This window comes from Thamnophis sirtalis, unplaced genomic scaffold (assembly GCF_051295495.1).
Source record: "Thamnophis sirtalis isolate CommonGarterSnake01/CBP01778 unplaced genomic scaffold, rThaSir2_p1.2 scaffold_7, whole genome shotgun sequence".
Lineage (NCBI taxonomy): Eukaryota > Metazoa > Chordata > Lepidosauria > Squamata > Natricidae > Thamnophis > Thamnophis sirtalis.
The window spans coordinates 87,234,234-87,259,584 of NW_028261387.1; the positions used below are offsets into that span (position 1 = coordinate 87,234,234).

Genomic DNA, 25,351 nt, shown 5'->3' on the forward strand with positions numbered 1-25,351 from the left:
ACACACACACACACACACAAACACACACACACACACACACCAAGGAATGTTAGGGGTGTCTTACCTCCACAGTATTTTTTTCCAGAGAATAAGTCATCTGGGTACCAAGTTTGGTTGAAATTGCTTGAGGTGTTCCAGAATTATGCTGGCTGGCTGGCTGGCTGGCTGGCTGGCTGGCCCACTGACAGACAGACAGATAGATAGAGTTTACCAATTGTGTAGTATTTATTCCATTTATTACATTTACTAGTGTTTATTAGGATAAAACAAGGGGCCATTCCCAGCAGACAGCTCAGAATGAATGTTCACAAAATCCTACAGGGAGATCTGGTTAGTTTTTGGGTAAGAGAGGACCAGGACACCCCAAATGTAGCACCTAGATTGGGACATTTTTAAAAAAAAAATATCTGGGGGGAAAAAAACGACAGGAAAACCGCTTCCAGGTGGATGCATTGACTTCCTGATAATGCCTGTGAGGCTATATATAAATGTGTAGACTTTTCATCACCACATATTCATTGCGGTAGTACATTCAGAATTGCTGGCATTGTAAAAAGTGTCAGTGAAAGTCATTTCATCGACAAAGAGCAGCTGTGAAAACCTGCCACCTAGTACTTCTCTACTCTTGCGAAGAAAGGCACATGATCTGCGTACTGAGATGATTTCAGCTTGAGAAAATCTTTTTTGCCTTTTTAGGGTACTTGTCAAGAATGTAAGCTAGCATTGGTACCTTTGGCATTCCCGGTATCTTCCAAAAAACCAGTGCTACCTGCTATTTTTTTGATAGTGCGACCTGCTACCTGCTCCACTTTCTGCCTACGCAGAAGTAGATTATTGCTAGGTTTACTCAAAGCATACAGAACCATCTAACACAAGGATCTCCAAAGTTGGCAACTTTAAGACTTGTGGACTTCAATTCCCAGCATTCCCCAGCCAGCCAACTTTAAGACTTGTGGACTTCAACTCCCAGCATTCCCCAGCCAGCCAACTTTAAGACTTGTGGACTTCAACTCCCAGCATTCCCCAGCCAGCCAACTTTAAGACTTGTGGACTTCAACTCCCAGCATTCTCCAGCCAGCCAACTTTAAGACTTGTGGACTTCAATTCCCAGCATTCCCCAGCCAGCCAACTTTAAGACTTGTGGACTTCAACTCCCAGCATTCTCCAGCCAGCATGTCTGACTGGGGAATTTTGAGAGTTGAAGTCCATAAGTCTTAAAGTTGCCATGTTTGGAGACCCCTGATCTAAAATCTAGGGTTCTTTCCCGTATTTATTGCCATTGATGCTTCTCTGATAATAAAAAAGTGCAGGTAATCCTTGAGTCAGGATCATAATGAAATCGTGATGGTTGTAAAAAAAAAGACCCAATTTTACAACCTTTTTTCTGGCAGAATCATCATAGTTCTTAAGTGAAATCCAAGTTATTAAGTGAATGCCGCAGTCATAAAGTGAACCGGTGGTTTGCCACAGGTACGGTTTTGCCAAAACCAATGAAAGAAAACCTTGGTTTTTCAGCAAAACAGTCTTAAAACAAAACCACCAGGCAGCAGGGCGCTGTAAACAGCCATAAATGACTGGTCTGGCTCCCATGTGCCCAAAAGGCAATCACATGACTGTGAGGGTGGCCCAACTTTTAGAACCTCAAATCTTAAGTACCTGCCTGATAAGTCCATCAGATCTTTGAATAATCACTTGTTACCTGTCGTAAATCATGCTCATTCCAGTTTCAAATTACATTTCATCATATAATTCATTCTCATTGCATTTAGTTGAAGCTAGTACCTTGGCAATAGGGAAGATTCAAAGGCTGAAGTGATTTCTAATGTTCTCAAGGCCTTGCTCGAGTCTAAAATTAACACTAACAACAAAACAGGTAGCATATTTCTCTAGCGAAGGAAGGTAAAATACTCATGGATACCCAGGATAATGTCACAGGATCCAATCTGAGTTGGTCACCAGGGCCAAAACTTTATTCTTCCAAGCTTTGGGGCTTATGCTGGAGCTCCTCGTCAGGAAATTTCTGTTTCTCTCCAGAATATATGCATTAAGCTGTTCTACATGTTGTATTTATATGGTTCCTGGTTGTGTGCAGTTTTTAGTTGTTAATTAGGGTGTTGGTGGCTGGCTATTAAATTGGTAGTTGTTGTTTCCTTGTGCCAGTGTGCCCTCGGCTCCTAAGTACCGTTTTTTTCGGAGTATAAGATGTACCTTTTTCCCTCAAAAAAGAGGCTGAAAATCTTGGTGCGTCTTATACACTGAATATAGCATTTGTTGCCTCCCGAAACCCCACCCCCTTCACCAAAAAGGCAGTGCATAGCCTTTATGAGGCTTCCAGAGTGCTCCTGGGGGCTGGGGAGGGCAGAAATGAGCGAAAAAACCAACTGCTTTTTGCTCAATTTTGCCCCAGCCCCCAGAAGCACTCTATAAACTTCCTAAAGGCTATTCATGGCCTTTTTAAAAAAAAGTTTTGAAAGTTTTTTTGCAAAAACTTTTTTTTAATTTGCCTCTTCAAAATATTGGTGCATCTTATACTCCGGTGCATCTTATACTCCGAAAAATATGATACCTAGTAACCTGGTGGTAAATCAGCACTCTTATTGACTGACAAGGAGTCTGTTTCCCAGGCTTCAATCATTTCTCTGGCTATTTTTGTCCCTGCTCAGGCAACAATCATAGTAGCTGTGAAATAGAATGCATGTCCTCGTTCATTGCAATGTGAGGCTACCAATGACTTTGGGTCTCCTCATCTAACTGGTTGCTCGTGTTCCTGCAATCTGATGGTTAACTTCCATTTATTTCTCCTATTTGTGGTCAGGTTTGCAGATCTGGGAAAAATACAAAATATAAACCCCTGCTCATGAAGAAAAGATGGGGTAATATTGACTGTATTTTTCTTGGCTACGATTGATTGTCCTTAAGGAATAGGAGATTGTGGTATTCAGCTGCAGTTGCTATATTTCAATTGATTTTCTTCTAGCCATGGTTCTGCTTTTTGTGGTATGGATGAAACGGAGAGAGAAGGAGCGCCACACTAAGCAGCTACTCATTGATCCTGAAGATGACGTCCGGGACAACATCCTTAAATATGATGAAGAAGGTGGTGGAGAAGAAGATCAGGTAAGGATAACTCCAACTTTGTGAGAAATCAGTTACCGTTCAAAACAATGCATAAGATTTGAGATGGCATATCTGAGCCGCAGTTATGACACTTGAACTGGATACAGCACAACTCTAAAATTTCTATTAAATTGTTGAGAAATTGATGGGAATTTTAAGAGTTGCAGCTAAAATATATCTGAAAAGTGAGTGCTATAAACACACAGTTCTATATTCATCTATCACCAGGAGTAGAGTAGAATGGAGTGGAGTAGAGTAGAATGGAGTGGAGTGGAATAGAATAGAAATAGTTTAGCATAGCATAGCATAGCATAGCACAGAACAGAACAGAACAGAACAGAACAGAACAGAATAGAATAGTTGGAAGGGACCTTGGAGGTCTTCTAGCCCAACCCCCTGCTCAGGCAGGAAACCTTGGACCATTTCAGAGCAATGGTTGTCCAATCTCTTCTTAAAAACTTCCAGTGTTGGAGAATTCACAACTTCTGGAGGCACACTAAGGGGGAACACTTAAATTTATAGCTCCATATAATCTAGAAAGTTTATACAACGCACAAAGATCTCTTAATATGGACTTTGGGAAACTATAATGTCATTGATTAGAGCCGAGGTGGCGCAGTGGTTAGGGTGCAGTACTGCAGGCCATTTCAGCTGACTGTTATCTGCAGTTCAGCGGTTCTAATCTCACCGGCTCAAGGTTGACTCAGCCTTCCATCCTTCCGAGGTGGGTGAAATGAGGATGCCCAGACTGTGGGGGCGATATGCTGACTCTGTAAACCGCTTAGAGAGGGCTGAAAGCCCTATGAAGCGGTATAGAAGTCTAACTGCTATTGCTATTGATGACATCTTGGCTTCTGTGCTTCTGTTGTGATCTACCACTAGCTGACGTGCCAATCCATAATTTGTTTGAAGTTTGGATTTGCTTTGCTTAAATCGGTATCTTTCTCTCTCTCTCTCTCTCTTCCAAATCAATTACAAATTAGATTGTGGAAAGATCATTCAGTGGCAGAGGCCATAAGATGGTTATTGAATAGAGCATCAGTAATGCTCCAAACCCACATTGAAATGCGTCCAGAATGTGAACTGAATTAGACAAGAGTGCATGTGTGCATCTTTCTGCCTTGTAAAATCTCTTCCGCACCGACCAGCCAAAGATCAATCGCATATGATATATGTTTAATTAAGTAGCAATATAAATGCCATAGAGTTAAAGGCTCTGTTTTGATTTCCCTTAAACTTAATCGTGTTACTCAGCTTCCCCCCCCCCCCCATGCCACAAAGATACTGGATAATCTTCAGTGAAAAATCTGCCGCAGCTTCACTCTTTTCCTTCTCTATGCGTGATAGGATTATGATTTAAGCCAGCTTCAGCAGCCAGAGAATATGGATCATGTTTTAAACAAGGCGAATGGAGTCAGAAGAGTCGATGAGAGGCCTGTCGGTGCTGAGCCACAATATCCTGTACGGCCTGTCATCCCCCACCCTGGAGACATCGGGGACTTTATTAATGAGGTACGTTCCCGCAGATTTCTGTAGACTGCTGCTGTAGGGTTAATTGGTCACCAAGAGCTAGTGACAGCAATTAACATGCACAGAATACAAACGAGGATGGATGGATCGATGGGTGGGTGGGTGAGTGGACGGATCAATGGATGGATGGATGTCTTGGAACACGTGCGAGAAGGGAACCGCTGAAGAGTGGTTTTGAGAGAAACCACACCTTCCAAGCATATCAGCATGGTTTCGTTCCGGAGACAAGTTAAAGGGTACATTTATTATCATCTAGTGTCTAGTTGGCAGGGTAGCCATTCCAGATGGTGGCCTCTAACTAATCCTGGCTGTTTTCAAACAAGCTAAGAAGATCTGCTTAGGATTTGGATGGGAAAAAATCCCAGGGCTAAACTAGGGCCCTGAAGAACTTGTCAGGGAGTTTGTATAAAGCAGTGTTAGTAAGATAATTTACCAGTAGCCCCGCTCCATCCTTGCTGCTCATATTCAACATCTGGACATCCCTGAAGATGCTTTTAATTCAAGCCATCGACAGCATTAACAATCTCATCTGCTTAGTCTCTGCCGCCCAAGCATCATCCTTGGCTTTCTTTATTGGCTATTGTATTCACGGAGCATTATAGCCTGCCCTTCCAACAGATTGCCCAAGGCAAATCAAGCATAAAGAAGCAACGGAACCGACGTTTAACAGCGGCAAATTGAAACTATAAAAGCAATGAATGCGTAGCGGCCATTCAAGGGACAGCCTGGCTGCTTCCATGAAGCAGTGAACCAGTGGTGAAGGTAGTCACCACTGGTCACCACCAGCCGAGGTGGCACAGTGGGTAGAGTGCAGTACTGCAGGCCACTTCAGCTGACTGCTAGTTCGGCAGTTCGGCGGTTCAAATCTCACCGGCTCAAGGTTGACTCAGCCTTCCATCCTTCCGAGGTGGGTAAAATGAGGACCCAGACTGTGGGGGCGATATGCTGACTCTGTAAACCGCTTAGAGAGGGCTGAAAGCCCTATGAAGCGGTATATAAGTCTAACTGCTATTGCTATTGCTATTGCTATAGTCACCGGATACAGGACTGGTACAGTGGTGGGATTCAAATAATTTACCAACCAGTTCTTTGCCTTAATGACCAGCTGTGTAGGCAGGGCTCGGTGGTCATGTGATCATGTGGGCATGGCCAAGTCAATGTCACTCAGGTCGATGGGCACTTCGCCTTAGTTGTTACAATGGTAATAAGGATTAACTGGAGAGGCAGTTTCTGTAAGCAGGGCAATAAAGATTAGACTAGAAACAACACCAGAATGTTTCCTTCCTGCCTTCCTTATAGGATTAGCCCTGTAAAGTGGGAAAAAACAAAATATTTCTTCCAACAACCAGTTCTCCAAACTGCTTAGAAAGTTACCAACCGGTTCTCCCGAATAGGTGCGAACTGGCTGAATCCCACCACTGGATTGGTAGCATTTCCACAATGGGCCAAATGAGAAAATGTAGTTGCTGTTCTGTAGCCTGAACATATAATAAACCCGATTAGCGCAGTGCCCTAAGGCATGTAATCCTCCATCTTGGGGAATGTGTTCATTATATTTAAACAGGTGCAACATTGCAGCCAATTCCCTTGGTTCGCTCATCAGAGGAATGTCAAACCTGCAGCGAAGTATTAAAAAAAAACCACAGAGATTATTTCATCTGTTCCTGCCTTGTTCCATTGTGTATTTTTTGAATTTGCTTTTTTTTTTTTTAATGTTTGGGCTGCCTTCAAAAATAAAATAAAACCCCCAATCGATCCCATGGCAGCTTTACAAGAGACTGTAAATTCTAAAACAATTAAAATATACAATAGCACAAACATTCAATCGTATAACATTAAATGAGTAGAACCAGAACAGCAACAGCCGGAAAGAAAGGTAGAAAAGGCTCCTGAACAGCAGATATTAAAAATCAACATGTTGATTACAATGCTTATCATGTGTGGGAAGATAAAAGGATGTTTGTTTGGTGCCCAGAGGACAGTAAAATGGACATTGAGGGATACCTCCCTACAAAGAACATTTCGGACACAAGAGGCTACCATTGAAAAGGTCTGCTGTCAGATAAATGCATAAAGAAGAATGTACTTATTTGTTAGATTTACAGCAGTGTTTCCCAAACTTGGCAACTTGAAGATGTCCGGACTTCAACTCCCAGAATTCCCCAGCCAGCGAATGCATTCGCTGGCTGGGGAATTCTGGGAGTTGAAGTCCAGACATCTTCAAGTTGCCAAGTTTGGGAAACACTGATTTACAGCAATAGCACTTAGACTTATGTACTGCTTCATAGTGCTTTGCAGTTTCTCTAAGTGCTTTATAGAGTCAGCATACTGCCCCCAACAATCTGGGTCCTCATTTTACTGAAGAGTGGAAGGCTGAGTCAAGCTTGAGCTAGTCAGGATCGAACTCCTGACAGTGGGCAGAGTTTACCTGCAATACTGCCTTCTAACCACTGCACCACCACGACCCTTATCTCCTGTTTTTCCTTCTCAAGGTAGAATATAATTTCCCAATCCAAATCTGAGGAGGTGTATTAGATTCAGAGTGAGCGATTGGTTCAAAGTCCACCAGTGAAGGTCCATGGCTGAGATGGATGTGCTCCGGGATCATCCCCAGAATAACATCTTCTAGCCAAATTTCTGATCATCCAATATTTAAGAATCTCTTTGTGGTATCATTGGTTGCAACGCATGCTTATTCAAGGCAGGCCAAAGAGAGTTGTTTTCCCCGCAATGTACATTTAATTCATGGAAATGATAATTGTCATGAAATGATTAGAAGCCCTGGTGGCGCAGTGGGTAGAAAACAGAATTGTAGACAAATTCTGCCTGCCGCCTGGAGTTCGATCCTGATGGGCCTCAAGATTGACTCAGCCTTCCATCCTTGTGAGGTCATGAAAATGAAGAGCCAGATTGTTGGGGGCAATAGGCAAATAATGCCTTTACATTGTACATTCTACATTGCAAACTGCCCAGGGAGTGTTTATATAAGCCTAAATGCTATTGCTATTGAATTTCCTGAATCACAGTCATCCAGAAGAAGAATATGATGTCATGGTTCAATTTACAAGTAAGTCAACCTTAGAGCACAGAAGTGGATTCCTACCGGTTCGGCTGAACCAGTAGCGGTATGGTGGCATGGGTCACTGGAACCGGCAGAGACCCAGGCCTGCCATGCCCCCGAACAGGTTCTCTGATCGGCGCCACTAGCACTACCATCTTATTTTAAGTTCTGTGCATGCGCAGAAGAATTTTAATTGAACTGTGCATGCGCGCACAGCACACATCCAGTGTGCACATGAACAAGCCAGCAGTAAATCCGGTCGGAACCCACCTCTGTTAAAGCAGATGTACAACATGAGCTTCTTTCCTGCATCTTCCACAGTTCAGAACTACAGGTGTAGTAGAGTCTTTATTGTCATTGTACAAAATAAATACAACGAAATTGGTTAACTTACAATCACAGTTGTGAGCAGAATTTTGGTTCCTAAGTGATGTGGTCAGCAAGTGAGTCATCATGTGACCATACCCGACTTTACAACCAGGATTACTGCAGTCATTATATGACTCACACAGTTGCTAAAAGAATCCTGCGATTGTTAGGCGAATCCCGTTGATTTTGCTTGTCAGGAGCCAGCAGAGAAGTCACAAATCACAATCCTTTGACCACAAAATGTTGCCACTGTCGTAAATGAGAGCTGGTTGCCAAGACCCCAAGTCGCAATCATGGGACTGGTCATAAATCAAAGACAGGTCCTAAATCACTTTTTTTCAGTTCTGCTGTAACTCTGAACTGTCATTAAATGAATGGCTGGAAGTCAAGGACTGCCTCTATCATTCTGGACATGGGTAGAGAGATATTCATAAAGAGGGAAGCTAGATGTTGCCAGGAAAGGAAGTAATAGGGCTCCTATAAAAATATAAGGTAGAATATGTGGACATTTCTGTGAAAGGTTTTTACCCTATTTTCCCGAAAATAAGTCCTCCCTGGATAATGAGCCCAATCAGGCTTTTGAGCGCATGCACTAAAATAAGCCCTCCTCTGAAAATAAGCCCTGCCCCAAAAATATTGCAATATGGCAGCAGCCATGAGGTGACCACACTCGCCGCCTCCTGCACCTCAAAAATAATAAGATCTCCCCAAAAATAAGGTGAAGCGCTTATTTCAGGGGTCAAAAAAAATAAGACCCTCTGTTATTTTCAGGGAAACACGGTAGGAGAATCAACCTTCTCTGTTCTCTGTGGTAAATCATCATACTTTAAATATAGAAACAACGATAATAAAAATAACACCGTGAACACTAAGCCACAATAAGAGGCCAGGTCCACATCATATCGCATTCTTGGTTACAGAAATTTCCATGACTCCCTGCTCTTTTGTTTTCCAAGCCACTCCAGAAAAGCCCCAAATTCCCCCTGTCGTTCTCGCAACAGCATTTAATATTTCCCTTTAATTTGTCTCCTTGATCCTTTTACTATTGAAAAGGAAGCCAGCGTGTTTGCAAACCAATCGATGCATTATTTCCTCGGAGGTGAAAATGTGATCCATTTCATAAGTCAGATACATAAAAGTGAAAGCAATTTAATTTGGCTATTGTACCTATTTCCTGCTGGTGCTGAAATTTTTCTTTCCCACCTTCTCTGTTTTTCGTCATTTCATTTTTCGTCTGCTCTGCTCTCTTGGCCACACACCATTTTGCACACTTTGGTAAACCCTCAGCCTGAAGGATCTTCTCCCTTTCCGTTTCTATAAACCTTGCCAGTTAGAGCTCTCCTTTTTCATGCAAACACGTGTATGAAAACTCATCAAGAACATTGGGGGTTGGTGAGAGGAAAAACAATGTTTGCACCGTATCTTGGCTCAGAATGATGCAAGGCAGTGGTGGGATGCTGCCGGTTTAACAATCGGTTCGGTGAGGCGTGCACATGCGTGCTTCACGTTCGTGCCAGAGGTGGGTTCCTACCGGTTCAGACCAGTTCGGCCGAGTAGGTTGCAACTCGGCCAGCCACACCCCCAAACCAGTTCTATCAGCGGCGCCATAGGCGCCACCATCTTGTTTTTTGCTTCTGCGCATGCGCAGAAGCTATTTTTTACCTAATGTGAATGCACGGATAGCATGCGCGCCCGAAGCACGTCCCTGAGTGAACCGGCAGTGAAAGAAGCCGGAACCCACCCCTGGTGCCGCATGCCCAAAGCCCTTGCACGCAGCGCTGAAAATGGTGCCTTTAGAAGCTCAGCTGCTTACCTTCCAAGTCACAACGGTAAGTAGAAGAGCAGGGAGGGGGAATCAGCTGTGTCACACGATTTAGATAAGCTAGAAAGCAGGAAATAAAGGACAGGACAGGGGCAAGTGGGTGGAGCCAGCTGATCATCAGAGTTACCAGTTAACTCGAACCAATCCGAACCAGCTGAATACCACCTCTGATTCAAGAGCTGTTCAAAGCAAGCAGGCAACTCTTAACTTTATTTATTTACTTATTTATAGATAGTCCTCAACTTACAACCACAATTGAGCTCAAAATTTCAGAGTGATACAAGATTTTTCAGGCTCCAAACCAATAGTAATGCCAGCAGGAACCCACTCCTGGTCAGCTCTGAGTCAAAACTGATGGAAGCTTCTTGGATGAGAAGCGAACATCTTCAAAGAAAAACCAGAAAGTCCAGTTGCCTCTTGAAAAAGCATCTTTGGGTTAGTTGCAGCTCCTGGTTACCCAAGAATTACCCAACTCTGACTTAAAACCAGCATGGAAACCAAATACAATGGGTCTGTTCCCATTTTAGGGAGATCTGAAAATCAGGGCAGTCCTAACCACAGAGTCAAGCATTTTAGGTACAATTTATTCAATACAATACAATACAATAGCAGAGTTGAAAGGGACCTTGGAGGTCTTCTAGTCCAACCCCCTGCCTAGGCAGAAAACCCTATACCATTTCAGACAAGTGGCTATCCAGCATCTTCTTAAAGACTACCAGTGTTGGGGCATTCACAACTTCTGGAGGCAAGTTGTTCCATTGATTAATTGTTCTGTCAGGAAATTCTTCCTTAGTTCTAAGTTGCTTTTCTCCTTGATCAGTTTCCACCCATTGCTTCTTGTCCTGCCCTCAGGTGCTTTGGAGAATAGCTTGACTCCCTTTTCTTTGTGGCAGCCCCTGAGATATTGGAACACTGCTCTCATGTCTCCCCTAGTCCTTCTTTTCATTAAACTAGACATACCCAGTTCCTTCAACGGTTCTTCATATGTTTTAGTCTCCAGTCCCCTTCACATTTTCATGACCTCCATTTTGACTTTTTGGATGCCCCCAGCAAGTGCCTCTGTTTCCACTGACAACTTCCTGTACATACTAATTCACCGTGCAACTCACTTGTAAACAAAGAGTTAATCTTTTTTCTGGGATTGCTTTACAAATTTATTGCAGTGTCTTACACATTATAATAGTTGTTGCATCTGTTGCTCCAAAAATAGCTGAGAGAGAAAGGTCAGAAGTTCCTGAAATCACATAAACTCACCATTCATCAAGCAAGCTTCAGTTTGAATGGCAGAAGCCTAATACTGTATATGTAGTCTGCAGAGTTAATTAAATAGAAATTACAGAAAAATGCAGTTTGATTGTTAGTATGCTTAGCTAGAAATAACCCTCATTATGCTCAGTAGGTGTTCATCACAGGTAACAACTTGTGGGTCAAATATAACAATGACAGTCACTGGTCTTTCTTTTATCTCAAACCATGGAAGCAATATAAGTAGTCCTCAACTTACAACCATTTTAGTGGCCATTCAAAGTTACGACCACTCTGAAAAGGGGGGACTTGATCATTTTCACACTTAGGACTATTGCAGCATCCCCATGGTCACGTGATCAAAATTCAGACTCTTGGCAACTTGGCTCATATTTATGACGGTTGCAGTGTCCCAGAGTCATTTGATCACCATTTGCAACCTTCTGACCACCCAGATTCACTTAACAACTGTGTTACAAACTTAGCAATCGTAATAATTCACTGAAGAACTGTGGCAAGACAAGTTGTAAAAATGGGGCAAAACTCCCCTTGCTTGACAACAGAAAGTCTGAGCTCAGTTGTGGTCGTATGTCAAGGACTACTTGTAATCTGTTGAGAGAAGTAAAGAATTTCTCAGCAGGCCTAGCAGCACTATCACAGAAACCACACATGGGGGCTAGATAAACCAGAGAGTGAGCAACTTATGGTCCTGATAGCAGATCCCAAAACCAATGGTAGTATTCAGCCGGTTCGGATTGGTTCAGGCAAACCTGTAGTGGCGACCTGCGGGTGGGTGCCCACCTACCCTGTCACTATGCCGTCCTATTTAGCCACATTTTCTAAGCCATGTGCATGCGTGTAAGCCATGTGTGAGATCAAAGCACATGCACACAAGCTTACATTTTCAGTGCGTAGCAAGCCGGTGGTGAAATTATGTGAAACCCATCTCTGCCCCAAACAATCCAAGATCTTTCCCTAACAGCCTGCAGGAAAACAAATAAGATACCCAGTTTATGTGCCTGCACGACTGCATATATCATCCAAGACTCCGGGGATTTGACAATGAAAATTGGGGGCTGAACAATTGTTCAGGTTAGTCAAAAGATGGTTAATTAAGAACAAAATAGGAACACAAGGGATCGTGTGAACTAAATACATTCTTCAAAAAGGTTTAAAATAATTGAAAAAAGGTCTGAAGGTCTTCACTTCTGCCCTTCCTGGAGACAACCTTGTGTTAGCAGAAGATCCTCTGCAGCTCCGTAGTCCCTGTGGAAAGGCTAACATTGTGGTCTCCAATCTGGAGAATACAGACTGCAGAATAATAGAGTTGGAAGGGACCTTGGAGATCTTCTGCTCCAACCCCCTGCTCAAGCAGGAGACCATATATTATTTCAGACAAGTGACTATCCAGTTTCTTCTTAAAAGCCTCCAGTGATGAAGCACCCACAACTTGTGAAGGCATACCGTTCCACTAGTTAATTGTTCTCACTGTCAGGAAATTTCTCCTTAGTTCTAGGTTGCTTGTCTCCTTGATTAGATTCCATCCATTGGAATAAAACAATCCACCCATTGTTTCTTGCCTTGCCTTGGGAGAACAGGTTGACCTCCCTCTTCTTTGTGGCATCCCCTCAAATATTGGAACACTGCTATCATGTCACCCCTAGTCCTTCTCTTCTCTAGAAAAGAGAAGGTTGGTAATCTCTGTTTTCAAGTTTTGAAAAACCTCTGCGCGTTTATTTTAGTTTTATTTATTTTGGTTTGTCGAGCATGTATGAGAAAACAAATATAAGTATGAATATAACGTATAAACATATAAGTATAAGCAGGTACCCTGTTTCTCCCAAAATAAGCTCTCCCCAGATAATAAGCCCAATCAGGCTTTTGAGCGCATGCGTTGAAATAAACCCTCCCCCAAAAATAAGCCCTCCACGAAAATATTGCAACACAGAAGCAATCATGAGGTGACCACGCTCATTGCCTCCTGCACCTCAAAAATAATAATTATGTTTTTTAATTATGTGTTGTCTTATATGTTAAAAGTTTGTCTCCCCCCTCCCCTTTTGGTTGTGAGCCGCCCTGAGTCCCCCAGGGAAAAGGGCAGCATACAAATAAACTTCAAATCAAATCAAATAAGACCTGAAAATAAGGCCAAGAGCTTATTTCAGGGATCAAAAGAAAATAAGACCCTGCCTCATTTATAGAGCCGAGGTGGCACAGTGGTTAAATGCAGCACTGCAGGCTACTTCAGCTGACTGCAGTTCTGCAGTTCGGCTGTTCAAATCTCACCGGCTCAGGGTTGACTCAGCCTTCCATCCTTCCGAGGTGGGTAAAATGAGGACCCGGATTGTTGTTGGGGGCAATATGCTGACTCTGTAAACCGCTTAGAGAGGGCTGAAAGCCCTGTGAAGCGGTATATAAGTCTAACTGCTATTGCTATTGCTATTTCAGGAAAACATGATATACATAAGAAATGAGTACAAATAGATGGGAACAGTGGGACAGGGACATTAGGCACGCTAGTGCGCTTATGCATGCCCCCTTACAGACCCCTTAGGAATGGGGTGAGGTTCACAGTAGACAGTTTAAGTTTAAGACACTTTAACGGTTCATAGAGTTGAGATTTGTGTAGCACCGCTCAATCCAACCAAGGTTAAGATCAGAGGTGGTTTCCAACCAGTTCGGCTGAGTAGGTAGTAACTCGGCCTGCCACGCCGCCAAACCGGTTCTATCAGCGGCAGCGCCATCTTGATTTTCAGTTCTGTGCATGCGCAGAAAAATCTTCATTGCAAAAATGTATTTTTTTTCCCCTTTTCTAATGTTGTCAGTAATGCCGGCAGAAACCCACTCCTGGTTAGGATGTTCTTGCGTGCTTCTTGCCTCCATCCAAGATAACCTTTTTACAGCAACATCTTCTTAAACGTTCCAGGGCCTGAGAGCAGCCGATAACGACCCCACAGCCCCTCCCTACGACTCCCTTCTCGTCTTTGACTATGAAGGAAGTGGTTCAACAGCAGGGTCGGTAAGCTCACTTAACTCCTCAAGCTCCGGAGACCAAGATTACGACTACCTGAATGACTGGGGACCGAGGTTCAAGAAACTGGCGGACATGTACGGGGGTGGCGAGGATGATTAAAATGACCTCACTTTTCTTGTTTTGCAAAAAACAAAAGAGGAAAGCTTAATAGCATTTAGAAAGAAGAGGATGGAGAGAGGAGAGAGAGAGAGAGAGAGAGAGAAAGCAACCCAAGGTGGATGAAAGAAGAAGAAAGGAGTAAAACAAAACAAAACAAAAACAAATTAAACAAAAACAAAAAAAACAAAAAAAAGAGAGAGAGAGAAAGCAGAAGAGGAATCAAGACCTGTTCAAAGAGGCAGCTTTTTTTTAATTAATACCTTCGCCCAACTGTATTCTTTTCAGTGGTGACTTAGAGTGTTCCTTTTGCTGTTTCTTGTTTCTTTCTTTTCCCCTTTCTCTCTTCTTTTTCTTCCTTTTTTTTTTAAGAACATTGAGCTGTCTAGCATGAACACGTGTCTCTGCTGCCTTTATTATTATTATTATTATTTTAATTGTTTCCCCCACCCCCACCCTCATGTGTCAGCAGGGAATTTGCTTGTTTTAACCACTTTATGACTAAAGGGAGTGAAAGGCACTCTGTCTTAACTTGAATTTCTTAGAACAGAAGCACTGTTTTTAAAATATATATATATAGGTATATATATATTTGAAAGTGCCTTTTGGTACATGTATCAGATTCCCTCGATCTCAGGCGTGTTCAGAAAGAAAGAAACAATTTACGTTTCCACTGTCTTGGACACCACACTCTGTTAAACCCTAAAGCCAGTTCTAGCTGGGAAGGAATTAAGGAATTGACAAAACAAAACGCCGAGAACAATGGTATGGTTTAATCTTTTTTTTGGGGGGGGGGGTATTCTTTAAAAAAAAAAAAGACCCAGAATTGTTTGTGGGTGGGGGACGACAAAAGAAACACGAGGTTAGTGTGCAAGAGAGGAAACCAAATTTAAAAACGGAGATCTTCTGGGCCTCAAAAAAAAAAAAAAATATGGCGAACTCAGTCCACCTGTTGTATATATCATTCATTGTTTATCTGATGCAAAATATTGAATTGGGTTTTCTCTTGTGACTCGGCCACCTGTCGCTGTAGCTGCATAGAATTATAGCATTGGAAAACCTTGGAAGAATACAAGGTGCCACTCTTACCTACAACCCTACAGTAAATGATCCGAAGACCAACGGTCGCTTGTGTGTAACTTTTGTCCTTCTTTTTTCAATTTCCTTTCCATTCTTTCTTGGAGGTGTGGGGGGGGCGGGAGGGGAGACTTGTTCCTTCTGCTGAGTCCATGGTGGAGTTATGTATTTCTTAATCGATGTTTTGTTGCAATGAATAGGATGCGGGAATCTGGTGGGGTTATTTGATGTACAGGACGGCGAGCATCTGGAGACGTGATTTCAGGTTAACCAGCTTGGTCACGAAGAGATTTTAAAAATGCAGAGGAAGTCAGCACAACTTATTTTGGCCATGTGATGGTGTGGGTGTTTTTCCTCCTAGATTGTGTTAACACAGAGCGTCGGTTTTGTAGGCTTGCTTTCTTTTTTTGGCCACAAAAATCACCTTCCTATTGCACCACAGCAACTGAGCAAGGCGAAGCACAAACAAATAAACAAAAATCTAACTCCCTGAATGGATGGTTGAAGACCAGAGAATTCAGCCAAAAATTTGAGCTGCCTTATTTTGAAGAATTATAAAATGAATTTCTTTGGGGGATGGGGGAATAAAACAATGCTAAGGACTAGCTTGTGGCACCAATAGCCTCTAAAATACTTTGAATGCCATTGCATCCATGGAGGGGGGGATCTTATCAAAGAACATTATCTTACTGGTGTTTAGAATATTTATCCTTGGAAGGATTTCTCCTTCTCCTTCTCCTTCTTCTTCTTCTTCTTCTTCTTCTTCTTCTTCTTCTTCTTCTTCTTCTTCTTCTTCTCCTTCTCCTTCTCCTTCTCCTTCTCCTTCTCCTTCTTCTTCTTCTTTTTTAGATTTTTTTTAACAATAAATCAGACTAGATAGGCCTCTAGCCTGAGTCAATATGTGAATTTCCTTGCTATTACACAGCAGAAAACATTTATCAGAGTAATTTTTTCTGATGCTAGGGAGGAAAAGCAAATGATTTCAATTGAAAAGCACATGCAAATCAATAGCATATAAAGACTAATTGAATAGCTAGATTCATCTGGCCATTTCTTAATGGGTCACTTCATTGTAAAACAAAACAAAACAAAAATATATTTGATACCTGTTTCAAATTGCCCCTACTTCCCAAAGTGAGGTATAAATCAGGATTCACTTTAGAAATGCTGATGTTTATATTTATTTGACTTTAAAATTGTGGTATTCTGCAGGAATCTTCACTTTTTGAATTGACCACTGCTACTTATCAAATCATGACCATTTCAAACAATTGATTAACTTGCTTGGAAAGTCAGCTCCATCCCTGTTCAATATTAATTATTTTCTGCATATATAATAAAATTACATCCAATAGACTTTTCTCATGCAATGAATGTTGTTCCTGAATGCAACACCGCTAAAGTAACGTTTCCAGGCTATGGCAAACATCCGATCGAATCAGATCTGAACAGATGATTTCTGATATAAAAGCAACGGGAGAAATCACTTTCTAGAAACCATTGCATCAGAAACGAATCATCCAAGTAGCCGAAGACAAATAAATAATGTTGCAACTCTTCATAGATTGCCTTCCCCAGAGGCAGGAAAGGGAGTTAGAAAATAAATAAAAATATGAGAGACGTGACTATAATTCAGAAAAAAAAGATGGCCTCTTTGATCTTCAGCAATGTTTGATATGCAACCTCAGGTAGATTTTGAGGCCTAGCTCAGTGACCGTTCACCGATTTTGTGTGTAGCTAATTGTAGGTGTAAGCTTTGGCTTTGTCAGGTAAAGGTTTTCCTAAGGAAAAAGTTGGGAAAAGTTTTTTTGTACAAGCATTTAGAGTTGTACAGTCAATCACAACAGCCTCATACCACCTTACTGGATGCAAATGGAGAAAAGCTTATTTTCCTCCAGCAAAGAATTGACCTTATTTAGAAGTAACGAGTTCATATTTTAAGAACCATCCGCTTGGATAATTCCCCCACGCTCATTTTCTTCTGTAGAAAGAAATGTTCCATTTTCTTGGGTTTTTATTTTCTGGACAAAAAAAAGACAAGCCAGAAGCCCATTTTGCCATAAATTCCCTTGTCCACAAATGATCACGTTAAATGGCATTTCATGTAGAACCCAAATAGGGACGAAACTTGAGAAGTCACTATTAGTTATAATAGTTAATTCTATTTTTTAGAACACGTACAAGTTTTCTCTCTCTACAAGCATATAGACCCAACATCTTTATCTTTATCAACAAAAATGGTTTCTTTTTTTCTAAAAAATGGCTAGAGATTCATTAACTATCCCATGGGTATATCTTGAATATTATTATGAGCCAAACCTACCAATTCATGATGGCACTTCCTGATGAGTGGCATTTCTATCTGTGATCAAAGGCTTTTATGGGATAGGAAAAGGCAGGTATATAGCTGGGGACCTTGTGATTAATGTGCTTAAATGTTGACAATTAAGCCAGACTTATTTGCTGCATTCTGATAGAACCTCACTATTATCAAAGGTAGCTTGCTACCTAGTTTGTATGTAGGGTCTGTACTTACAAAACAAGACAAAAATAATAACAATTCTGCAGTTTTTCCTCTCTCTCTCAAAAATGTGTTTTTTTTTTCCTCCCCTTTACTGATTTGGACTTAACGTGGTTTATGTCTAATGTTTGTACAATTATTTAGATTGCATGGATGTGTAATGTAAAACCACATTTAATGAAGATTGAGCCACTTAATTGTGCTATCAAATCTTGGATTAACTAATGGATAATGGACAAAAAAAATGGCCTGCAGCAGACTGAAGACGAAGCCACGAAGGTTGGATGGTAGCTATTATTTCCTTCAAATCCAAGTGGGGGCACAATTTTTGGAGAAATTGTTTTGATGATCCATGGGGGAAATGGGGCTGACCGTTGTTCCCCCAACACACGCTTTTTTTGTCAATATTTTTAAAAAATGATTCTCGTTCGGCACTGAGGGGGGAAGGAATGAGTGCAAAATAAATATTTCAAAAGGTTGTTAAAGAGATCGTACTAGAATGCAAGCTCCTTTGTCTAGAGACTTTGAAAATGCTCCTTGTGCATTTTATATTTCATTGTATCATATTTTCTATAAAATGCAATTTCTGTAAATTGACGCGCATTTGAAATGTGTGGTGTCTGATAATGGAATGTGGTTTTAAAAAAAAAAAAGTATTCTGGAGGGAAACGTCTGCCGATCTGTTATGTTTTAATGCACCAAGGTTGTGATTACGTTACTTGATGGGCTAGCCACGAACTCGAGGTGCATCCAGGATTTTGCACTTTGCCCAGAAAAAAATCCATGAACAGCACAGGCCACATCGCAAATGGCTTTCTGCAATCCCAAGTGTGGTTAGTAGCAGCAACAGGGCAGTAAACCAACAGGATCCTAGTGTTGCATTGAAGACCCAGTTGCATTGTTCCCTGGATTATGGCTTTGAACTTCCAGATTACAGATTAACAGAGTTGGAAAGGACCTTATAGGTCATCTAGTCCAACACACACACACACACGGCTCAAGCAGGAGACGCTACACCATTTCTGACAAATGACAGTCCAATCTCTTCTTGAAAGTCTCAAGTGATGAAGCTCCCATAACTTCTGAAGGCAACTTCTGTTCCATGGGTTGATTGCTCTCACTGTCAGAAAGTTTCTCCTTATTTCCAGGTTGAATCTCTCCTTGGTCAGTTTCCATCCATTGTCCTTTGTCTGGCCTTTGGGTGGTTTGGAAAATAACTTGACCCCCTCCTCTCTGTGGCAGCCCCTCAAATATTGGAAGACTGCTATCATGTCTCCCCTGGTTCTTCTCTTCACTAGACTAGCCATGCCCAGTTCCTCTAATCACACATCTTAAAGTTGCCAAGGCTGGACACCCCTGGATTGCACCAAACCCTAAGTGAGTTTAAAAAGCTGGACAAGCATTTCTTCTAAATTTAAGCCCAGTTTACTATGCCATTAAGTCACACTGTGTTTCTTTTTAAGGATGAACCCATTGGGGGTTACCTTAGTGATGTATTCCTCCTTATTTCTAGGTTGAATTGTTCCTTGAATTCTCTTTCCAAAGCATCAACCTCTGAAATCAGAGCTTTTGCAATTGACTGTTGTTTTAGTTTTCCTCCAATTGGTAAAAGAGATCTTGATAGTTACTATGTGGTGTCTTTGATGTTCTCTGAGCTTGGTTGCTTTCTTGCTGACATTTCATGACCCAACTAGGTAACATCATCAGTGCACTAATGATGGTACCTAATTGGGTCATGAATCATCTGCAAGAAAACAACCAAGCTCAGAGAGCACCAAGGACCCCACAATTCAACCCAAAACTACAAATATTCTCTTCGGTTGAGAGCTATTGTAGCCAGCAGTGAAAAAGATTTGACACCCAAGGGGAGGAAGGAAGAGTTACTTCTGCTGGTCTTGCAAATTTCCCAATTTTGATATTAATAGAGCTGGATAATCTGGAAATCCTCCTCCTTCTCCTCCTCTTCTACATTTTTGCAACAGCTTGTTTGAAGAACTAAAAGGTCTGAGTTAAAGTTTGCAGACCCGAACTTGCTTATCCTCATTAGAGCCTAAAATCCACATCTATGCAAATGTGCAATATAGGAGTAAGAGGTCCATACAGTGTAGAGGTAACCCATACAAAGTGTTAACCAGGTTAATGACATTAGCTTAAAATATATTGATGTGAAAGTGGGCAGTGGGAGAGACTAGGTCTATGTGTCCATAAAGTGCCAGGCCTGCCTTTAGGAAATCACTATAATGATGCTATATTTTTAAGAAGATGTTTGACGTTCTCCTTAGTCTATAGTTCCCGGGCTTAATGGTAACCACACAAATAGCTCAGTTGACATACAACCAACATAACCTTGTATTTTCAATAAGAAGTTTCCACAGGCAGAGTGGATAGGCCTTTGAGATAAGAGCAGGCATCATTACATCCATTTCTTGTCCTGCCTTCAGGTGCTTTGGAGAATAGGCTGACCCTCCTTTGTGGCAGCCCCTCAGCAGTGGTGGGTTCCTGGAGGTACGGCCCGGTACAGCCATACCAGTAGTAGCCGGGAGCAACTGACAGCATACCAGTATGGTGGCCGGTTTGCCCACCCACCCATCCGTGTTCTATACCTGTTTTTAAGGCAACCGGCCAATTGCACACATGCGCATAGTGTGAGGCGCCTGCACAACCTCCGACAAGCAGCTGGATGTCGCAGGGGTGGTGGAGTGTGGAACCCGGCCCCGTGAGCAGCGTACCGGTAGCAACGGGGAGAGGAACCCACCACTGCCCCTCAGATATTGGAAGACTGCTACTGTCACCTCTGTTTTTTTAATTATTTATGTGATTGGTTTATATCATGCCTTTCTTTGCAGAGCTCAAGGCAATGTATAGGATTTTTCTTCATTTTATGTCAGGTAGGATGGGCTGAGAGAAAATAAGAAAACCCCTGAGGGAATTTTCATGGCTGAAGGTGGATTAGAAGTTGGGTTTCCCTGTTGCTAGTCCAGCTCTTTCACTACTACACCCCTCTGACTGCCAAAATGTAAAAATTGCTTATTGGAGATTCCATCTGCTGCAATGAAATGATTGTACGTACTGACTCACAAACCCAGCTGGGCTCACAGCAGTCCTGTTATTTTAGGTATGGGTGGTGAGGAGATCCACTATATAGACTCTCTCACAAGGATCAGTTGAAAGGATCCAAAATGGGCTAGTTAAAATGATGTGAATTTCTGCCCTGGGTGGGGCTGGACTAGAAGATCTCTCTGGTCCCTCTCAGCCCTGTGATTCTGTGATTCTAGAACAGAGGTTGGCAACATTAAACACTCAAAGAGCCACAAAGGTCCTAACCAGAAGCCCCCTCATCCAATTCTGGAACCCACTGGAAGTCTGGTTCCCCCACCATAGAATCTCTTCCTAATGCAGCATCTTTTTCCCTTACCTGTCCTAACTGAAAGCCCTATCTATTGTGGAGCTGACCGGCGACATGGAGCCACAGCAGAGGGATGAAAGAGCCACATGCGGCTCCAGAGATATTTTGTTGTTATTGTTTGTTGTTTATTAGTTTTGTATGCCGCCCACTCCCGAAGGACTCCGGGTGGCTCACAATAAACAGGGAATAATAAACAGATATAGGTTGCTGACCCCTGTTCTAGAAGGACAGATTGACATGATCATTCTGAAGAAATGGAAAACAGGACGAGGTGATCAAAAGAAGGATTTGAAATCAAATTTGAGATGGTTTACACGCCTTGTTCACCAACTTCCCTTCACCAACTTCCCTTTTATGAACTAGTACAAGGAGTGACATTCCATAATTCCACCCAACAACCACATATTTTTAAAATCTGCAATGCAGTTTATCAAGGAAACATGAGTTGGGCAATGTTTACACAAAAATCCATACGTACATAAGAAAATAATGGGATAAGTGCATTCTTTCAGAAAAGAAATGCTTCCCAAAATATGTATATTGAGACAAATTTTGAAAACAGAGTTGCATGCTAGGAGAAATATGTATAAAATACATGGACATTTTAGTGAAAACGATAAACAAAATTACAGATTTGCAAAAATGAGATGGTGAAGAGAAACTTAACTTGAGATTCATCAATTGATACAGGGAAGATTTTGTATCTGATTGATGGACATTTCAACGAAATTGTACATCCATAATTACATTGATGGTACATGGTGGCTCAGTGGCTAAGATGCTGAGCTTGCCTATCAGAAAGTTTGGCGGTTCGAATCTGTAGTGCCGCGTAATGGAGTGAGCTCCCATTACTTGTCCCAGCTTCTGCCAACCTAGCAGTTCGAAAGCACGTAAAAATGCAAGTAGAAAAATAGGAACCACCCTTGTTGGGATGGTAACAGCGTTCCGTGCGCCTTCAACATTTAGTCATGCCAGCCATATGACCACAGAGACGTCTTTGGACAGCGATGGCTCTTCGGCTTTGAAATGGAGATGAGCACCACCCCCTAGAGTCTGGAATGATTGGCACATATGTGCAAGGGGGACCTTTACCTTAATTGCATTGATAAGATTACAGTATGCTCACCCTCTACAGGATGTAATGAGGCACAACTTGAACATAAACTTGAGAGAGAGAGAGACAGACAGACACAAAATAACAGAGTTAGAAAGGACCTTGGAGGTCTTCTAGTTCAACTCCCTGCTCAAGCAGGATACCTTATACCATTTTAGACAAATGGATGTCTAATCTTTCTTAAAAGCCTCCAGTGATAGAGCAACCAGAACTTCTGAAGGACGCCATCCCACTGGTTAATTGTTCTCACTGTTAGGAAGTTTCTCTTTAGTTGACTCAGTTGATTTATCAAGGTTGACAGCCTTCCATCCTTCAGAGATGGGTAAAATGAGGACCCAAATTGTTGGAGGCAATAGCCTGACTCTGTAAACTGCTTAGAGAGGGCTGTAGAGCACTGTAAAGCGGTATATAAGTCTAAGTGCTATTGCTATTGCTAGTTCTAGTTTGCCTCTCCCCTTGTTTCTTTTCCATCCATTGTTCCATCCACATGTTTTCACAGAAGTGTTCACCCAAAATAAGTATCATTTTAAGTAATGTCTCAACTACTAAAGTTGGCTAAATCAACAGCAATCTCTTATAAGGTATGCATTCACTGATGCAAATTGGCTTGTGTTGTTTTTTTTAATGAATGGAGATATGTTTCCATTCATATAAGTGGCCAAGCGCCCAACAGATGCTCCCAGTGAGAAGATAAGAGTAATTCCTTTTTTCCAGTTTTCTTTCTCTTTCCAATCAACCAATTTACAAATTCTTCTGCAGCTTTTCTGGTGACCCAATGGAATAAAGAGGAAGGAAAATTGTACCCCACAAACCTCCAGTTTTCTCCGCAAGATCATGTTATAAGCAAATGCATTGATGCATGGAAATTACGTATTGAACTGATAAATTCATCTGACTCCCTAAGGGAAAGAAAACAAAATTCTGAAGCTGGCCTTTGAACAACCTGAGCTAACTTTGATGCTCACCAAATGGTAGTTTGCCTTGTGATATGTGGGTTCAGATAGGACAGATTTCTTGCTTGTTTACTATAGTTACAAAAACCGCTTCCCCTGAACTGAAAACTAAGCAAATATTGTATGTTGCTGCTATACAGCTCAGTCACTTGAATTTGGAGGTCTTCGCCGCACTATTTAATATACTTGTTTCAAAACATCCTAGGAAGAAGCCAAAAATGTTTTTAAAAAATTGCTGTGGTGTCAAATTCTACTTTTTTTGAAACCCATGACTTGAAGGGGGCGGGAAACGGGGACAGGTGGTGGGGTTCTAGGAAGAAAGTATAGGTCAAAGCTAGGCTGAATGTTTTGATGCACAAGATCACAAGTTGAATGGTTGAAAAGAAGGTGCAGAGCTCAGAAAAGCATCCGCCAGAGGAACATTGCCATTCAGCGTACACAACACTGAGCAAATAGAAACAGTGGCCTGACATATATCAAGAAACCTTTGTGGCACTTTCTGAAGTCGAAGAATCTTAGAACGAAACTGTGGTGCACTAAGAATAATAGTCACGCAAAGCCAGCCAAGGGTAATTTTAGATTTCATTTGTTTTGGAAGCCACGGGCAAGCATTCGCTTAGTGCTTGCATTGAAATCAATGGGATGATAAGTATTTTGTTCCAGCTGGAAAGCTTGAACAGATAATGACAAAAGACCCAGGTTTGTTTTTTTTAAGGAATAACAATTCCTGAACAGAAAGGACCGTGTTGACTTCTGCCTTAATTCTATGTTCGTCTCTATTAATGTAACCGTGAGCGCTGATTTGGAACTTCAAGGACACAAATCAGTTGTGAAAATGAAAAAAAAGGAGTAATTCATCTTCACAAATATCATTAGGTTATTAAACTGGATTTTGATGAGGACAGATTTGCAAGGTTCACCAAAAACTATTCTCTCCACTGGCAGCAAAAGAGAATGCTTGCGTATCTGTTTTGTCCTCCCTTCAATTAGTTTGCACAATGAACTTTTTTCCCCCTGAAAAACAAGTATGAAAAAGGACACGTACTTCTGAAAAGCTGGGTACAAATGAGGGTATATAGAAGGTTATGTTTTTAAATAGCATACAATAATCTAGGGAACCTTCGAAAGTCTACGGACTTTCTGGGAAAGTAATTTAAAGGGGGACTAGAGAAATTGGCATTAGAAGGTGAAGATGCCCGTGGACTTTCTGGGAAAGTAATTTAAAGGGGAACTAGAGAAACTGGCATTAAAAGGTGAAGATGCCCGTGAATTAAAAAAAAGATATATATTGCAAACATTTCAAATATTATCAAAAATTTTGAACGTTGAAGGGTGAGTGTCTCTTTTAAAGGATCTTTTCTACAAAATCTGGAGAGGAAAAAGTAACAGAGAACAATCATCTTTTATAATACCATCATAGTATGCAGTGGTGGGTTCCGGCCGGTAACGGCCATACCAGTAGTAGTCGGGATCAGCAGCCACCGTACCGGTACGGTGGCTCATTTGGCCCATCTACCCGCCCATATTCCATACCTGTTTTTGAAGCAACCGGGCCAATTGCGTATGCGCGCAAAGCATGCAGTGCCTTGCATGACCTCCGGTGAGCAGCTGGGTGTTGCGGGGACCATGGAGTGTGCATGTGTGTGCAGCGCATGTCAGATGCGTGCACGAACAGACCACGAGCAGCGTACCAGTAGCAACAGTAAGAGCAGCCCAGCACTGATAGTATAGTATACCTTCCTAGAGTTTGTCTATGAAGATTCTCAATCATCCAGGTCATGGTTGTCCCAAAGGTGCTTTTCCAAAAGGCAACTGGACTTTCTTCATTCTTGTCCTTGAAAACTTCTGAATTTCTGAAAAGTTCTGATTCGGAGTAGAACTGGAAGGGACCTTGGAGGTCTTCTTGTCCAACCCTTTGCTCAAGCAGGAGACCCTATATTGTTTCAGACAAGTGACTGTCCAGTCTCTTCTTAAAAACCTCCAGTGATGAAGCACCCACAACTTGT

At 41.9% G+C, this 25,351-nt stretch overlaps 1 protein-coding gene across 2 annotated transcripts in view; it reads left to right on the forward strand.

Annotated features, from left to right (window-relative positions):
• The window catches only part of CDH4 (cadherin 4), a 1,112,351-nt gene extending 1,097,633 nt beyond the window's left edge, over positions 1-14,718 (forward strand). For both annotated transcript variants that reach the window (XM_087720535.1, XM_087720536.1), the window contains exons 14-16: positions 2,978-3,117; positions 4,465-4,629; positions 14,071-14,718. In XM_087720535.1, coding sequence (XP_087576661.1) covers positions 2,978-3,117; positions 4,465-4,629; positions 14,071-14,277 — 512 coding nt within the window. In that variant the 3' untranslated portion in view covers positions 14,278-14,718. The remainder of the gene's footprint in view (positions 1-2,977; positions 3,118-4,464; positions 4,630-14,070) is intronic.
• Positions 14,719-25,351: the final 10,633 nt, after the last annotated feature.